Raw genomic sequence first — 20,044 nt, 5'->3', positions numbered from 1 at the left:
AAATTGCAAACTTCTCCAAAGTCCACAAGGCATCAGTGAAAATGAGCAAGTATGGCCTAAAGATTTTCAGAATTGCTCACTCGGCAAAATGTAAGAGTAGGAGTCAAGATGCATGCTGTTGCAAACCTCAGGATCATTTCTACAGTGGACAATGTAGGCGTGTTTGGTCATATAGACGTGGCCCAAATTTCCTGCATTTAAAAGGCAGACGGCCGGCAGTTTAGTTTTTCATCCTGTCACACTGAATTCCTGTGAGAGCTCAGAGTTCCCCTGCAACTTTGGACAAGAATGTTCCCGGTTTTCAGGCGCTTTGCTCTACTTTCGTGTGCCTTGGCAAGGATCAAAGAAGCAGAGGGAACAAATGGTTTCCCATGCATATTGAATTCCCTCTTATACTGATTTTTCCTCTGTCACTTGAAATTCAATATTGGCAAGATTCCTGTATATCACCTTAACCAGTAAATCGTCTGCATGCAGTCAGAGCATGAAAAGGTAGATTTCAACGTCTACCTTTTGGTAAGAATTCGAGTGAACAAATCCTTTGAAAACCTGACTTTTTATAGTATCTGTGCTAAAACTCATTCCTGATGAACAAATAACTAGCTTTATTTTGCATTCACCTAAAGTGTTTTATCTACCATTTATTCTTTTCTCATGGCTTTATAGTATTTCAAAAATACAATGTTATACATGACTAGTCCTTTCACAAAAATTTGGCCTCAAAATTCTCAATTAACTCAATAATACTTATTATTTATTGAGCATTTAAGAGCTATGTACCTCATTTTCCTCATCTGTAAAATGGGGACAAATAGTACCTACACCTCATGGGTGTGTTATAAGATTACATGTAATATAAAGCTCTAAAGACATCACTTACATTTTTACTATGTATTATTTTTGATAGCTGTCATAATTATTAGATGTTCTAAGAGATTTTTGACAAAAAATATGTGTTCGATCCAAATTATTTAAGTACAGTACAGTAAATGAATTACAAATAAGCCAATTTTTAAAAATATTTTATTTGTTTATTTGACAGAGAGAGAGAAAGAGAGCACAAGCAAGAGCAGGAACACAAGCAGTGGGAGTTGGAGAGGGAGAAATAGGCTTCCCGCTGAGCAGGGAGCCCGCTGCAGGGAGCCTGATGCGGGGCTCAATCCCAGGACCCTGGGATCATGACCTGAGCCGAAGGCAGATGCTTAATGACTGAGCCATCCAGGCACCGTAGAAGTTCATATTTTGATCATACATAGAGAAGTCATATGGTAAAGAAAAATATTTGTAAAAGAATGGCTTAAGTACTCTTCTAAGAAAGTCAATTTAGAAAATTCCTTCATGACAATTACTCTCAAATGGTGGTTAAATAATTTTTATCACTTTTTTGAAAAAATTTGGTTATGTTGCTAATATACCTTAAAATTTCAGTGTTTAATATAAGAAAATAACATATTCATCACATGTAGGTGGCTAAGAGATGATAATATGTGAATTCAGATACTATCACAAAAGGAAAACATCCTAAAATGCCTTTTTCTTTTTTTCTTACCTCTGTTTTTGAACATAAAAGAAAACCATCTACTTTGTTAAGAATTGTTTTAAAAAAGAAATTTAAAATTAAACCCATCACTTAAAATTTCAAGTAACCATAGATTTAACTGTGATAATGTCTTACAAGTCTTAGAATTGACTAAAAAAAGAGTTGACTTTGATCAAAATTTTCTCTTATAGATAGTGGGATTTGAATTTACCATAGAATACTCTTCTTCTCAGAAACTAAAAACATTCTCTAACAACAGAAAGCCATTTAACTGGGAAGATGTGAATAATTGCACAGCTGTCACAAATGATACATACTGTACATCATCAAATCTCTAATATTTTTCTCCAATGTTTATAAATATATACCTCTTCAAAACGGAGGGTTTTGATGATAATGGAAAGAAAAATATTTTGAACTAAATAAAAATAGAAATATTAAATTTTGTGGAATGCAACAAAAGCAATATTTAGAAGGAACTTGATAGCACTTAATGCATGTATTGGGAGGGAAGAAATATTTAAAATTAACAATCTAAGCTTCAAGCCTTAGGAAACTAGAAAAAGAGGACCAAGTTAAATCAAAAGAAAGCAGAAGAAATAATAAAAGTCAGAGAGGTCAATGAATTGAAAACAGGAAAACGATAAAGGAAAATCAAAGAAATGGAAAGTTGGTTCCTGAAAAGATCAATAAAATTGATAAATCTCCAGCTAGGCTAACCAAGGCACCAAAAAAAAGGGAAGACACAAATCACTAATATCAGAAGTGAAAAAGGCCATCACACGCAATCCCATGGACATTAAATGGATTATAAAGGAATATTATAAATAACTCTAGGCCCACCAATTATATAACCTAGATGGTATGAACCATTCCTTGAAAGACAATCTACTCACACAAGGAGAAATAGATAATCTGAATAGGTTTATATCTATTAAAGAAATTTAATCAATAATCCATCTTCCAAAACAGAAAACACTAGGCCTAGATGGGTTCACTGGTGAATTCTACCAAATATTTAGGAGATAAATGATACTAATTCTTTACAATCTGTTCCAGAAAATAGAAGCAGAAAAAACATTTCCTAACTTAGTCTATGAGGTCACTATTACCCTAATACCAAAACCAGACAAAGACATTATAAGAAATGAAAACCACAGACCAATATATCTCATGAACATAGATGCAAAGATTCTTAAAATATTAGCAAAACTGAATCCAACAATGTATAAAGAGATTTATACACCATGACCAAGTGGAATTTATTCCAGGTAGGAAAAGCTGGTTCCACATTTGAAAATCACTTGATATAATTCATCACATCAACAGGCTACGGAAGACAAATCATATGGTCCTATCAACAGACAGAGAAAAAGCACTAGAAACAATCCAAGACCCATTCATGATACAAACTCTCAGCAAACTAGGGACAGGGATAAAAAATATCTACAAAGAATGTGTAGCAACATCACACTTAATGGTGAGAAACCAGAAGTTTTCTCCCTAAGATCACAGGAACAAGACAAGGATGTCTCCTCACCACTCCTGTTCAACACTGTACCAAATGTCCTGGCTAATGCAATAAGATAAGAAAAGGAAACAAATAATATTCAGAATAGGAAAAAAAGACATAAATCTGTCTTTGTTCACAAATGACATAACTGCCTATGTAAAAAAAAAAAAAAACAAAACCCCAAAGAATCAACATGAAAAACTTCTGGAACTAAGTGATTATAGCGAAGTTTCAGGATACAAGGATAATATACAAAAGTCAATTGCTTTCCTAGATACTAGCAATGAGCAATTGCAATTTTAATTAAAAAATCACATGATTTGATTAGCACCAAAAAAGAAAGATAGATCTAAAAAATATGTACAAAATCTAATGAAGAAAACTATAGGACTATGATGAAAAAAATAAAAAGTAAATTAGTGTACATGGATGGGAAGATTCAATATTGTCAAGATTCAATATTGTCAGTTCTTCCCAACTTGATCTATAGATTCAATGCAATTCTAAACCAAATCCAAGTAAATTACTTGGTGGATACTGACAAGCTGATTCTAAAGTTTATGTGGGAAGGCAAAAGACCCAGAATAGCCAACACAATACTGAAGAACACAGGAGTGATACTACCCAACTTAAAGAATTATTATACAAAGTTACAATAATCAAGACAATGTGGTATTAGGAAAAAAAAAAGACAAATGGATCAATGAAAGAGAACAGAGAGCTCAGAAATAGACCCACACAAAGTTAGCCAACTGATCTCTGACAAAGAAGTAAAGGTAATTCAATGGAGCAAAAGATAGGCTTATCGACAAATGGTGCTACAACTGGGCATCCACGTGCAAAAATCAATAAACAAATAAACAAACAGGAATTGAGAAGCTGACTCATACTTTTCACAAAAATTAACTCAAAAAGGATCAGAGACCTAAACTGAAATGGCAAAACTATGAAACTTTTAGATCATTACATAGGAAAAAACCTAGGTGACCTTGGGTTGGGTTTAGCAATGAGTTTCTAGATATAAAACCAAAAGCATATTCCATGAAAGAGAAAAACTGCTAAGATGGACTTCATTCAAATTAAAAACTTCTGCTCTTTGAAAGATACTGTTAAGAGATTAAAAAGACAACCCATAGACTGGGAGAAAGTATTTGCAAAACTTATCTGATAAAGGAGTTGTATCCAAAATATACAAGAACTCTTAAAACTCAACAATAAGAAAACAAGCTCATTAAAAACTGGGCACAAGATTTGAACAGGCACCTTAGCAAAGATATACAGAGCAAATAAGAATATGAAAACATACTCAACATAATATTTCATTAGGGAAATGCAAATTAAAACAACTAGATGCTGCTACACACCTATTAGAATGGGCAAAATCTGAAATATTGACAACATCAAATGCTGACGAGGTTGTGGAGCAACAGGATTCTCATTCATTACTTATTGGATCACAAAGTGGTATAGCACTTTGGAAGACAACTTGGCAATTCCTTATAAAATTAACATACTCTGACAATACAATTCAGTGATCACACTGCTGGGTTTTTATCACCCAAGTGATTTGAAAACTTATTATGTCTATACAAAAAAAAGCTGAGCACAAATATTTAGTAGCTTTATTTATAATTGCCAAAATTAGAAGCAACCAAGATGGCCTTCAATGATGACGGAGGAGGCTAGCATTGCTAGTTGAAGAGCAGGTATGATTTTCTTGAGCCCAATAAGTATTACAATATTGCTACATAAACAGATAAACCTCACCATATTTCCCAAGGTAGATGAATACTTAATTATTTCCAGATGATGTAACTTTTATTAAGATAGTCAAAACATGACTAACAAACTTATTTTTTTATAAAGATTGATTGATTGATTTAAGAGAGAGAGCACATGGGTGAGCTGGGATGGGGGGGGGAAAGACAGAGGGAGAGGGAGAATCTCCAGCAGACTCCCCGTTGAGCATGGAGCCTGATGCAGGGCTCAATCCCACGACCCTGAGATCATGACCTGAGCCGAACTCAAGAGGTGGACACTTAACTGAGCCACCCAGGTGCCCCAAACTCATTTTTAAAAATGAATGCAAAGGATTTAAATGGCTAATAGATTTTAAAAGTCCTCATTACAAGAGAAAAAATCTGCAACTACATATGCTAGATGTTAACTAGACTTACTATGATGATCATTTCACAATACATACAAATATCAAATCATGTTGCACACCTGAAACTAATATGTTAAATATCAATTATATCTCAATAAAAGACAAAAAAGGTGCTGTTTTTACTTTTTAAAATGAATTAAAATTTTGATATTAAACTTTTGTGTTCCAGTTATGTTATTTTTAATGTATTATACATATCTACCCAAAGGAGAATATAACTTTCAATATTTAATTATAAATACATTAAAATAATTTTTTTAAAGATTTTATTTATTTATTTGAGAGAGAGAGAATGAGAGACAGAGAGCATGAGAGGGAAGAGGGTCAGAGGCAGAAGCAGACCCCCCGCTGAGCAGGGAGCCCGATGCGGGACTCGATCCCGGGACTCCAGGACCATGACCTGAGCTGAAGGCAGTCGCCTAACCAACTGAGCCACCCAGGCGCCCACATTAAAATAATTTTTGAACTTAAGATTCATGAGGAGGTACATATTTATAAGTAATACTGCAAAACACCATGGACTTAAAAGATAGCTATTCTTCATAACCTTAAAAATGCATAATACCAAATAATGAGTCCTGATATGTTTGGCCTGAAAAATCCTTGCAAGATTATCTTTGTATGTTCATTATGACAAACAATTTCATGAACAATACAAGAACAGATATTATAAAGTATGGGAGGAGAGCCACATATCCTGTGTATTCATTCTGTACTGTATAATTCCTTGAAACTGAAAGGCAGAAACCTGGCCATACATAAGATCAGATCATAACTAGAATCTAATTTTCCAATGTAGAAAATACTGACTTTAAACCTAATAGACTATTAAAATTAAAAGAAAAAAAATCTGAGATGATTTCAACAAAATAGACCTGATTTTAACCATTTTTTTATTTCTATCGTAAAACAAAACATTAGGTTATACATTATAAATCATTCCTTCTAATTCTTTAATGATTTTGTGGACTCTATCATTCAAAACTTCCTTTTCATCAAAGACCAGTCTACAATCTTATATATGACTAATAAGAAAGGAAAATTAACACCAAAAGACTTAGGCTGAATCCAGTCATACTGCAAATGTAAACAAACAAATCAAAACCCCCAAAGCCAGACTAACTCTTCCTTGAATTTCTCAAGTAATCCACATTTCTTTTTAATGTGGAAACTCACTGAACTTTCCACCTCTAACTACATAAGGAAGGCTGATCCATACATTTATTTTAGTGGAAGTGGTAAATATAAGAAACCTGAAAAATACTGTTTTCTCCCCAGTTCAATTCATTCCTATTCTGCAGCCATAAAGATACTGAAATTAAAATGGGTACCTGAAATACTAAGCATTTATTCAAATAAAATCTAAAATAAATCATTTAATCTTAAAATCATATAGACATTTTGCATTGTTTCCTATGGACCATGGCTCTGTGCTTAGTCTCCCCACTCTTTCACATGGCACCCTTTTGATAAATAAAATGCACTTAAAATAATGGCACGTTTCAGAGACTAACTTTTCTGATATGCCTAAATTGGTATTTTTTAGAAAATGCTAATCAACCTTAATTTAAAAAACATGATTAAGTCTTCACTACTTTGTACTGTACTCTTCACAATCAAAATGTCATGATGAAGTAAGTAAAATTACTCTGCTATTCTATTTCAAAGCTCCTTTTAGTCTGCAAGAAGTTGGCATGGCCCAGATGGTTCATATGAAAACATGAGATCTCCCTAAAATTGGGACAAGCCATTATCTTTCCTCGTGATGCCTATATGAAATTAACGGAAATAGAGAAGAAAAATCTGTAACAGCTTCTACAGTAAATCCAATTTTTGACAGCAATTATATAGTTGTTAAATCTAAAAGACATGTATATTAGATTCTGTGAATACTGTATTTACACATGTGAACTGAGTGAAAAATATATCAAGCTAGTTTTTAAAGAATAAAGGTAAATGGATTACAATCATCAAAGATTAAAATGTATGGAGTTGAGCTGCGCAGAAATAGTATTTGTAGCTCGTTGGAATAGAAGTTTAGGACTAACTTCTGCTCTGGAACAAAAGAGTGTTCACCTACATTTAAGAAAAATGTGAAACACTAAAAACCCAAAGGAGATTTTTTTTTATGGGGGATATCTGCTAATATTTGCAAGATAAACCTATAGTCAAGATTGAAATTAGCACCTGTTCCATAAAATTTGTTTTCATGATGTAGGATAACCGACTAGAATTAACACACTGTGATCACAATTTCATAGAAGTGTGTTTCAGTGTAAGACCACTTTAACCTGGCTTGCAGCAAAGAGCGGGCTTTGGTGCTAAAAATAAAAGGCAAAAGGAAGCAAACTCTGGGATTGTTTGAGGATAATGGCTCACCTCATAATCCATGAAAGGAGGGGCTACATTTTTAATAAGACAAAGGTGAGACGTGCAAGAGAAAATATAAGAAATATAGGGAAAGACCAATTCAGGAAATTAAGCATACAATTTTGAGAGTTTCAGAGAAAAAACTAAAAGAGGGAAAGAAATGTCAAAGGCTTGGTAGGAAAATTTCCAGAGATGGAGAGATTTTCATTTGAAAGGGCCTATCGAGGGTTGTGCAGAAGTATGGAAATTCTCATGCCCAGTTACAAAATTCAGAGTAGGCCACAAGTGGGAAGGGTGAGCCAGAGGAATCACTGTTTTCCATTATTAACTCTGATTTTTTTTTATTTTGGAGATACAGTAAATATTTAATGATAATAAACATTGAATTCGAGGTAATATTTATTTTCATATTCAATATGTGGGCAAATATTTATAATTATAGTTAAGAATTATAGCTCAATATTTATAACTACGTATCTAAAACACCGTATCTCCTGAAAATTGAGTATATTTACAACGAAATAAAATCTCAATTTCAAGGGCTTTTGAAGTTACATAATTTATACTAAAATTTTTCAGCAAATAAAAATAAATAAAGTTAATGCCACAATCCTGCTGTTTGACTTAGATTTAGGCTGTGCCAAAACTTGCCAAAACTGTGAAACCCCTGCATGAATATAGGACTGTAGAAAAATGCATTTAAACCACCAGAAATCTAGCCTGCAGGACTAATAAAGTGCACATAATTACCTGCTGCAGGATCTGTAACTGCTTGGCTGGTGATGCCAGATGGTGGCTCTTGAAGCTGGTAAGTGGCATTTGTGGACGGCGTGGTCGGGCTGGTGTTGCTGCTTGTCATATAATGGGCTGGATACGGTGAGCTATTGTAATACTGTGCGTACTGACCCTGGCCAAAACTCGGATAAGATGGATAGTCCTACCAAATCAAACCACACAAGAATAATCCATCAGAATGTTGCTGCTTATTTCTCACTTTTCAAAGTATAACTATATTTGTGTTTCTGGGTCTTCTCTGAATTCCCAAAGTATACACTGATGGAAGTGCCCAGACTTGCAAACAAATTTTATGTAAGATCAGATACACTCTTCCTATGTCTTCTATCCCATGATGCATGACTAGGTAAAATTAAATGATTCCAAAAACCAAATGCTCACCATGGAAGACTGCTAAAGAGGTTTTTAAAAGAAAAAATATACATATCTTAAAAGGCTTAGGTAAGCTGTCACAGTATAATATAAACAGATCTTTCTTTATATAAGAAAATCATCTGTTGCATTTAAAAAAAATTCTGAAGTTAAACTGGCTTTTAAAATTACCTGCTGTGAACTGTTAAATCCAGAGGAATTTGTGAGTGAATTATTTCCTGTATATAATCCTGATGATGTTGTAAAACTGCTACCTAAAACAAAATGAAAAGAAATACGGTTGATGAAACTATGCAGAATAATGTACCCATAAGAAATCATTATTTAGATAAAACAGAGTTGAAAATCATTGCAAATGCATTTGGTTTATCTTCAAAACCAGAATCCACTGCCATGACCAAAAATGGTGTTTTCTTAAAGTCGTTGAAAATTTTCACCATACTGCAAAGCACTAAAGAGTACAGAGATTTAAATTTCTGAGGGCATGAGTAACTCATATAAAATTATGGGCAAAATTATACATTTGTGCAAAAAATATTAGACACTGGGCTTTCCATTTCAATTTGTAAAACACACCAGGATTTTTTCATATCTTTACCTTAAATAGGCTTAATGAAAAATGATGGACCTGATTAAAGGACCTTTAAAGTTCTTAAAAGCTCAACAACTACAATGCTACTTTCAAGTACTTTCAGACTTGTGCTGGTCACTATAATGGCCCACTGAAAAAGCTGGTTATTTCAATTTCACAGAAGAATAAATGGCAGCCCTTGAAGTATTTGATAAGACAAGGCCCAGAGAGGAACATGATCAATGTTTTACGTATTACATGTGCTCTCTAAGTAACATTCTATGTGCTGAATGTCTACACAGGTTCAACAACAAATAGCAGTCACTGTGCAGGATACAAACATAAAAGCAATCTCCGTTCCCTCCCTTGTTTTATTTATTGTTCAACTACTCAAAGCAACACTTTTATTTATTTATTTTTTTGAGAGAGAGAGTGTGTTGTGCATGTGAGTGGCGGGGAGAGAGAGAGGGAGAATCGTAAGCAGGCTCCATGCCCAGCACTGAGCCTGATGCGGGGCTCAATCTCAGGATCCTGAGATTATAACCTGAGCTGAAATCAAGAGTCTGACGCTTAACCAACTGAGCCACCCTGGCGCCCCAACAATGTACTGTTTCTGATAATCATATCAGCAAAGGTTTTTGAAAATATGAGGGATTGGCAAATCTGTAGACCATGGCATTCATACGCCACAAAGTGGGAATTTAAATAGGCACAACCTTTCCGGTTGGGCTGTTCGGTCAATGATTAACTTCCAGCCAGCAATTTTATTGCCCAACATTTGCTCTGAGAAAAAAAAAATACGTGGATTTATACAAAGAGATAGCAAAGATGTTCTTCAGTGCTGTTTCTAATAACAAAACATAGAAAGCATTCCCAAGTCCTTAATAGGTGTTATTCAGAAAATGGAATACTATGAAGACACTGAAATGGTATTATAATGATGTTTAATTACATGGAAACATTTTTCATATTATTTTGCTAGAGTAAAAATGGAAACAAGGAAAATGTTTTGGTGATTTCATCGGAAATATTTTTAAAAGTATAAAACGTTTTTAAAAAGCACAAAAATCTCAGAAACGTTATCTATGGAAGAGCACAACCATTGGTCACATAATATTCATGAAGCCAAGGCACATTTTAAACTTTTCTACTCAGCTGTGTTGCTTCTATAAACAGAAAAAACCTTTTTTTTTTTTAAATTAAAATTTTATGTCAAATGAATGGTATGAGCAATAAATGTGTTGGCAGTTCAAGGAGATAGTCTTCATTGTGAACTAGCTTTTCACAGATGTCTTCAGGTATGATGCAGGAGTTAATACATGCCAATGATTTATTTGCTACTCCTCAACATTTAAGTACTACCTTAAGAGTCAGAAAATGGGGTTTCCAGTCATCACTTATGAGCTATTTGGACTTTGGACAAATCACCTAACCACTCTAAGATCTAATTTCCCTACCCGTGAAAACTCTACTTCATAAGGTTCTTCAGCAGATCAAATGAGGTAATGTTTTGGAAAGCACGATGCACAATCTACACCACACAAATGTCAGGAGCTGTTATTGTTTATCTCAGTAAACATTTCTAAAATTCTCCACTGCATTTATGTATCTTTTCTCTCTTTTTACTTTCCCAAACTAGATAAATCGCTTTATCTCTTTCCATATCTAAAATTCTTTTCCTACTTACTTATCAAACATCTCTGAACTTTGAAAACCTGATCCAAGGCTTTGTTATTTTTATTAAGGGAAACTATTTCCTAAGAGAGTTTCAAATTTAGTTATCACAGACTCATATTTGAGGTTTCTTTATTTGTGCCTTTCAGGAATACCAATTGTCCAAAGTTCCTAGAACATCCATCACAGATATGCAGAGAGCTCTCACACTCCTAATAGTTATTCTGCCACGAAAACTGGGGCCTCAGACAAGCTCCCCATATTACTGTCATTTGCATGTGGCAATCACAAACTTTTAAACATATATTAAGTGCTGGACTCATGGTGATAATTACATGGGAATAAAAGGATGACTAAGACATGGTTTGGGACCTCACAGGACATACCAGGATGACATCCGTTTTGTTTTTTTAAGCACTGGACCTCATGGGCATGGGACTCACTCTATATTTATTAGTGAACAATTAATATTGATATTTTATATATAAAGCAAACTTACACTGAGCATTTTAAATATGCCTTGTAAAATAAAATTTAAATTTCTTTTGGATAAGAGTGTGAGATCAATACTTTTTTAAACTTTATTATAAACATTTAACAGGAAACATTACTTTGGGTTATGACTTGTTACTTTCATTTATACTACACATTTTTGAACAATAAATACTGACCTCAATAATCCCTACCCACCAAGAAAATGAGTAAGATATAGAAAATATATTTTAAAAATGTGTGTTTTCATTCCATAAGTTATTCCCTGGAACAAAGTAGAAAAGGCCATGGACACTATATTGGCACATAGAGGCCACTGAGGTATGACCAAGTAAATCACAGTTCAGTACTTGAAATGGCACCCAAGTGACTTTCCAGACTTACTGCTACTTCTAAGACTGTACATTAGCTGGAATTCAACATAAGTTATATTCATTTACTGGCCGACTGCAGGCTGAGGTCCATTCCATTTAGTATGCTGCGGCAGGCTTTAACGGCACTCCTGTGGCCTGGGAGACTTCATGCAACTTCCAGAAGGGTCTCCGTTACTTCAGGGAGAGGTATACACACGAGAGAATCAGGCTCAGGCAATACTCATTTTTCACCACCAGCATCGGGGCTGTAGGGCCACCCCACGTGCCTTCACGTAGGACTTGGGCAAAGAGGGCTGCTAACTTGCAGTCCAGGCCACCAGCACTGGCTTTCGGCAACAACCTCTACTGGTTTCCTGCCCATCTTCCGGCCCCTCCAGGTCATTTTCCACAAAGGTGGAATACTTTCTCTAATGTACGTATCTGCTCTTCTCACTCCCCTGTTTAAAAAAAGTAACTGTTGGGGCACCTGGGTGGCTCAGTCGTTAAGCGTCTGCCTTCGGCTCAGGTCATGATCCCAGGGTCCTGGGATCGAGCCCCGCATCGGGCTCCCTGCTCTGCGGGAAGCCTGCTTCTCCCTCTCCCACCCCCCAGCTTGTGTTCCCTCTCTCGCTGTCTCTCTCTGTCAAAAACGTAAATAAAATCTTAAAAAAAAAAATAAAATAAAATAACTGTTGGGGCGCCTGGGTGGCTCAGTCGGTTAAGTGTCTGCCTTCGGCTCAGGTCATGATCCCAGGGTCCTGGGATTGAGCCCCGCATCGGGCTCCCTGCTCCGCGGGAAGCCTGCTTCTCCCTCTCCCACCCCCCTGCTTGTGTTCCCTCTCTCGCTGTCTCTCTCCCTCTGTCAAATAAAATCTTTAAAAAAAAAAAAAAAAAAAAAGTAACCGTTAGTGGCTTCCTCTTACCCTCAGGATAAAATTCAAACGCCTTACCAGAGCTTATTTACTAGACCCTGGTCTGGCTCCAGTTTATCTTTTGGACTTCTTTGGCTTCTTCCCAGGAACCTCAACCGAACCCACCCAGATAGACATTCCAGCCTAACTTCACAGAAAGGAAGCAACATGTGGTTCTCTTAAGGCGACTCCTCTTACTTCCTCCCCATTGTATCCTAATATCTAATCAATAACTCAGCATGGACTAGAAACCTTTCTTCTGAAAAACCTTCCCTGAATTCCCCTATTCTCTTTCCTCCTAAGCCTGGATTACTGAATCTCTTGTCTATCTGCCTATCTACCTATCTACCTACCTACCTCTGTAATGTATATACAGTGTTATATAAATTTATATAATAAATTATATATGTATATATATAAACATATACTTATATAATATATACCTATATATAATTACATATACTTATATATTTTATTATATAAATTTATGTAATATGTACACAAATTTATATATATTTATATATTTATAAATATGTTTATATAATATATACAATATATAGAATATATACATATATAAATATAAAATATATCAATATATAAAATGTATAATATATATTTTTATATATTTATAAATATATATGTATTTATAATGTATAAATACATATATAAATACATAATTTATATATTATAAATATATATTATAAATATATATTTATATATATCCATGACTACTCATCAGTATTTCAAGCTAATTAGTACTAATAATTAGCAAATTAATATAAATTAAATACTAATTACATTTTTAAAAAGATTTTATTTAATTTGTGAGAGAGCACGAGTGCATGAACTGGGGAGCAGCAGGCAGAGGGAGAAGCAGGCTTCCCACTGAGCACAGAGCCCCACACGGGCTCAATCCCAGGGCCCTGAGATCACGACCAGCCGAAATCAAGAATCGGACACAACCGACTGAGCCACCCATGAAGCCTCAAATACTAATTACATTTAAGCTTATTAGTTCCTTCTCTATTAAATAGGCTAAAAAGAAATCTTAGAGCTTACAGAATTGGATATTTGTAGTCAACCCATACAAACATGCCCAGAATACAAAATACGGTAACACTAAAGATGGACCACGTCCACTGAGTACTTACGATGTGTTAGGAGTGTGTTCATCTTTTACATGCTTTATCTAAACCCCACAACACCTCGATACTATAGGGAGTATTAATATTCCCATTTTGCAAATAAGGAAACAGAGGGTTAGGTCAAGAGAATACAGCTTTCGTGGGGTAAAAGTGAAATTCAAACCCAGCTCTGTCTGGTTTCAGAGTCTACACAATGCTCTCTCATGCCCTCTTACCGCTTCTGTGTTGCTTTTAGAAGTTCTGAAATTCACTCTAGTTTTCTATAGGACTAAGAAAAACATAAGAAGCAAAATAGATGTATATAAGAACAAAAAATAGCACTTAAAACTTACTGAGTGGTAGCTCTGAGCCAGGCCCCCAAACAGTATTTTACATGTTACAGCTCCCTGGGCCCTCCCAACACCCCCACCCCCCCAATGAGAGGAGTATCTACATTCCTCTTTACAGATGAGCAAACTGCTGAGGATTAAGAACAAGCAGGGCAGACCTGGGATTCTATCCCAGGCCATCTGGCTCCAGAGGCAAAGTTCCTAATCTCCACAGTAGATTACCTCTCAAAGTAATTGGGGCCGGGTTCGGGGTGGTGGGGGTGGGGTGGGAAGAGATCTTTGAAAAAAATTTTTTTTAACATATCCAACATATGGCTAATTGTCAGGCAATCGTCAGGAGCTACCTGTTAAAAGGCACATACTTAGGCCCCTCATTAGACATGGGAATCACCATCTCGTTGAGGTAGAAGAGGGAGGGTTTGACCTGAAAATCCACAGATTTGTCAAACACCCCAAGTACCTGCTTTTTAGCACTACTATGTTTTGTACCAATTCAGTAGATGTTTTAGCAACTGCTTCAGAAACCCGTAACCAGTACATGCTTGCTTTTTTCCTCTAAGAAAGTAATCACACTCACCAGGCATTTCTAGAATGGAAGCTTCACGGAGACTGTTTGGGGCAGTTTTGCTCCTTAAGCTGTGCGAAAGCTCTTAAAGGGAGGAGAGGGTTCCACTTTGATAGCCGATCGGACACAGAGTTGGTGCCAACACCACCCGATGAATTTCACCGGGTCAGAATGTCGCAAAGCAAAGGTAACATAGCTATGACAATGCCCCCGAGAAAGTTTCGGTGTAGAGCTGCGAAACCCACTTCCTACCCTGAGCAAGCCCAGCAGGAGAGGCACATTTGTGGAGAAGGCTGCCATACACTGGGCTTGAACATGGATGCTGCAGGGGGAGAGAGGGCAAGACGCGATGAAGAAAAACAGACCTCCTCTCTCTGTGAGGGTCCATCTGCTGCGAGTTTCTCTTTGATTCAGGAGTCTTCACTTTTATCTTAGGTCATAGAATTAGGCTTAATATTCAGAATTCCTTTATCAAAAGAATATAAAAGTATTCTCCTTCCCAGAGACAAACCACTTTATGTGAAAAATAACCTCTTAGGTAAATAAAAGAGCAAAAATATTCTATAATAAAATGCTGTATATTTTATGTAGCGGAATGTTACAAAAATTCGCCAAAGTAGAAAGGATTCCCACTTAGAACTCATTATTTCTTAATTGTGGAGTTTGGCAGGGATGGGTTCAAGTGAAGCTCCAATAATGCACAGTATTATTCTTGGTATAGTTTGGAATTAAGTTATGCTCCAAGCGTGGTGGCAGTGGAGGAAGCTTCCTACCCAGTTATTAAGACAAAAATCTTATTTAAATAGTTTACTGTTGTGAAAAATCATAGCAATACTTCTTTTTTTGGTGGGGAGCGGAAAGGAACACTGAAAAAAATTTTCCTTTCAGAATACCTCTAAGAGACAAAGCTGATCAAGTGAATGAAAACACCTGGTTAGTTTGGGAAGGAAAATACAACTGCACCAAAAAAAAACCCCCAAAACAAATACAAAACAAAAAAACAAAACAAAAAACCCAAAAAGCACAAGTAGTATGTTTCTCGCATGCAGTGAGGGATAACTGCCCAAACCTTTCAGAGACTGAAAGGTTCTTACAAAAGTAAGGGGAGAGATGAAAGGTAGGTGAGAGAAGTTTCTTGATCATTTAAGAAAAGATTAACAGTTCAGGAAAAGACATGGCATTCTTTAACTGAAAAACCCAAGAATCTGACGGTTGAACATGCCAATATGAGAGCATATTGCGGCACAGAAAATGTTAAAGGGCAGGGGGGGGAAGCTGTCATATGTGCAAAGACATGTATGTGCATATAACTGGGCCTGGGGAAGGGACATGGGGCTTGGGGAGGAGAGTTTGGGATGGATGTTGCCTAGGCTCCCTCATCCACAGCCTGCTATATTAATTCAGGATGGGATCCCTGGGATCCTGGAAACACATAAGACTCATTCCTGCTTCCTTCTAACAGTCCTCATTTCTCATCCTTCAAGGCCTGGTTCAAGTCCTAACTTCCAATAAACTTTCCCTGACTATTCCTCTCTGCACAGATTTCACTTTCTGGGAATCCCAGCTTTCTAACGGAAGCCATGGAATTTGCCTCTTCACTAGTCTTGCTTCCATCCTATGTTCCTTAGATTCCTGTGATGTATTTATCCTGCCTGCCTCACGTGGACACGGATAAGCCATGGCTGATTCATGCCTTTGAAGGGTTTCATCTAGGCTCATGTGAGAGACAGAACTGGTGCTTAAGAATTTTAGTCTAGTGTGGTAAGTGACAAAAGGGTCTGGTAATAATATACCTGTCCTAAAGAATCAGGTAAGGAGGAAGACTTTTAATAACTTTTTTTTTTTTGATGATGGTGGTGGTAACTATGGGCAGTTTGGAAGGACAACTTGAAAGCCAATAGACATTACAAGAGAAAAACATGTCTCAACTTCCTTATTTATTTGTTCAGCAGTGAAAAAAAAAGAGGGAAAGGAAAAACAAATTAATAACAGCTTATTTCTCAGATTTTATCTAGAGAACACACACTTTACTGTTTTTTGTTTTTTTTTTTTAAACTAGATGGTGTATAAAGGCTTATCTTTAAACACTAGATTACAGGCACTACTTTAGATTTAAATTAAAGAAAATTAAGTGCAGGCTTGAATAAGCACCCTTCTGGAAGGATTTAAAATATTTCTAAATCTCCAAAAAGAAAATCTATCAGAGTTTTAAATGTTTAATATTTATTTTAAAATTTTATTTATTTGAGAGAGAGCATGAGTTGGGGGAGAGGAGGTAGAGGGAGAAGCAAACTCCCCGCTGAGCAGAGAGCCCGATATGGGGCTCAATCCCAGGACCCCAGGATAATGACCTGAACCAAAAGCAGCCGCTTAACCAACTAAGCCACCCAGGTACCCTGTTTTTTTTATCTTAAATGATCAAGTAAGATTTTAAATTGATTAATAAGCATCATGGATTTTAAGCTCATAAAATCTCACTGGTTTTAGATATTTAGTACCACTGGATCCCAGAGATGGTACAAGGATGTCACATCCATATACAAACCACATGGGTATCCTAACAGAACACCGACCTCACCACACAGATATGGGCCTCCTAAGAGGCTACTGTGAACTCAGATATTGGCATACAGTGGGTATATTAATGAAATTAAGAGTCTTGCTTGCATTTGAGAAACTTCATATTCAGAATGCAATAAGATTCTATGTTTTTACAGTCCATTTATATTTTGGTATTTCCACCCCCATTGTTTTGGGTTATTTCCACCAGCAGTTCCTAAGGCAGCTGAGGCAGGGATCCTTCTCCTTTTCCAAGGAGCTGGGAGGATGCTGCTTTCTCTCTTGCACAAGGACTCTGTTAGGGAATGACCACTGTCTCCACTTCCAGGTCACGGTTTTCCACTCTACCATGCCAAACCCACTGTTCCGATTTTCCGATTCAGTGACACTGAAAGTGAATTATATATTCTGGAAAGTGGTCTTAATTTTTGGTTACCCAAACATTGCAGACACTAGGGACAAAGGCACCTGAAAAATTTAATGAATACATTTGCAATCAAACCATCTCATTACTAAAAGACTTCTTCCTTATAACTCTCTTGTAGGCTAGCAAGTAATTTTAAAAGCAAATTATATAAAGTTGCCCACAGATGGCGGATCACAAAGATTTTGCTTTCCTCTTGTCACTGTCAGGGGTTCCTACAGAGAAGGGGTGGTGGTCTTGTCAACCGTAACAAACAAGAAACAGTCTTGCTAGAAGGCCCTATGTGGGCCACCCTGTTCTGTAGGTGCTAAGCAACTGTAGTTTAAAAATAAGCCAACCTCTCAGAACCTTGATTAATAAACCCCTACAATGTTAGCATATTAAGAATGTAGTTTATATTGATAAACTCCATAATTTAAAATATCAAATCAAAGTTTTGAATGTGCTTTAACCTGGAGAATACTGCCCAGCTGTAACTTCAAAACACTTAGGAAAAGACAAGGGTAACGTGTAGGTCAAAGGTCTACTTCACAGAGAACAAGGACTCACATTAAAAACCAGAATCCCAGCCAACCTAAGAATGCTGGAACCTGCTGGGGCCTGTCTGTACTTCCCATGTTTGAGAGTGTTTCCTAGCACTTACTCAGCAAGCAGGATGCTATTTGTCCCTCGTGTATTTTCACAGAAGTCCATTTGCTTTCCTTCCCTGGCCTCTTTGCCATGGGCTATGTCCATCATCGGGCGCGATCTATGTGGCAGAAGTTAGCATAACTCCCCGGGGACAGGCCTCTGAAGGCCAGATGGGTTATTTAAAACCAAAGTTTTCCCCCTTTCTTACAAGAAAGCTTTTCAGTAACCAAGCTTTCCTTTTTATCCCGGTAATAGTTTTTATATTCCAAAGAGCATTTTTAACTTAGGTAATAAAAACCGTAAAGTCTTTACATTTACCTTTCTTGATCTAGTTCTATATACTTTAACAATTCCTATAAAAAACAAATTTGGTACTGATCACTGATTACTTATTGTGACAGCTGGATTTCTACAAAATTTGGTACAATTTTAATACCCCTTAGTTGAAATAACATAAAATGCCAAAAGAGCTGAAATGGAATATTACTTTAAAAAATCAGCTCAAGCATAAAAAAGTCCTAGAATGCAAAAAGGCCATGAACTAAAATATTAATATGAGTAGACTGGCAAAGAAATTAAGGGGAAATTCTGAACATCGGGGCTAGCTGCAAGAGCGATTCTGCAATTCTAACTGTATCGTGACACTTCATGTCAGAAAGTACAAATCTCAAATGCTTTATCAGAGCAGATTCTGAAAAAGGTTTCTTAAAACCATGCAGTTTGGAGTTTGCTATTTTTCCTCTTGAAAAATACCATTTCTATGGATAATGAAAAACTTTCAAAGTACATTTTGCTAAGTAATTCTGAGTTTCTAAAGGACTTGTACATGGAAACACTTCAGCTATATGTTTGAAAAGCCCTGGATGGGCAGAACAAAGGAAATAAGGATGGTTTCCCTCATTAGGTTATTATTAGATCATTTCCACTGGATAATGAGCCCCAGATAAGGGCAGCGTGGAAGGCTGCAGAGTTGTGCAGCCTGCCACGTACCTTTTAATAAACCCCTGCTCTCCCTTTGTCTCCTTCACTGGTTTGAACCCCGATCTCTTTAACAGAATGAACAACATAATATACAAAGAGGGCGTCAGATTTTGTGTTATTTTCTTCTCTAACCGAGAGCAATAAAGCCTAAGGAAAATAAACAAAGTGAAGTTTCCAGAGCCCTCTGGTTTTCGGGAATATCTGTGTAGCCCCTCCTATCTATCATGACCAATCCTGACACCTTCCTGGTGCAGAATGATAGGAATGCTCCTCACCACAACTACTATTCATGGGCAATAAAACACTCAGAGCAGCACTGTATACCCCCACCCCCATTCCATGATGTCCCCAACCAGCTCCTCCGATGAGCATGAGCACAAGGGAAGATTGCTTTGGACAAACCATGATCATAAACTAACCAAGATCTTTATTATGCTAAATTCCAAATTCACTTCTCCAAATGAAGCGAGCTAGGGTCCTTACAAATCTTAATCTCTAACCTTCTTTGTGGCATTGACCTCTCCACATTTAACAGACATTTGCATATTCTATAACTGATACCAGAGATGAAAATAGGAGTAAAGATGATCACTACTTGTAACCATCTAGAATCAACAGGACTAAGTTATTATGGAACGCTGGGTTTTCCTCAA

The 20,044-nt window shown here is 36.4% G+C and overlaps 1 protein-coding gene across 10 annotated transcripts in view; it reads right to left on the bottom strand.

Moving 5' to 3' along the window:
- Window positions 1-20,044, bottom strand: part of EYA1 (EYA transcriptional coactivator and phosphatase 1) — a 358,798-nt gene that overhangs the window by 97,681 nt on the left and 241,073 nt on the right. For all 10 annotated transcript variants that reach the window (XM_054512561.2, XM_045896404.3, XM_045896403.3 and 7 more), the window contains 2 exons: window positions 8,929-9,011; window positions 8,341-8,527 (listed from right to left, as the gene is read on the bottom strand). In XM_054512561.2, the coding sequence (XP_054368536.1) occupies window positions 8,341-8,527; window positions 8,929-9,011 (270 nt within the window). The remainder of the gene's footprint in view (window positions 1-8,340; window positions 8,528-8,928; window positions 9,012-20,044) is intronic.

This window comes from Mirounga angustirostris, unplaced genomic scaffold, assembly GCF_029215605.1.
Source record: "Mirounga angustirostris isolate CCGP_5_RB_7025 unplaced genomic scaffold, mMirAng1.0.hap1 SCAF_4, whole genome shotgun sequence".
Classification (NCBI taxonomy): domain Eukaryota; kingdom Metazoa; phylum Chordata; class Mammalia; order Carnivora; family Phocidae; genus Mirounga; species Mirounga angustirostris.
Note: the sequence above shows the minus strand (reverse complement) of the source record. Positions and strands in the feature narration are given on the sequence as shown.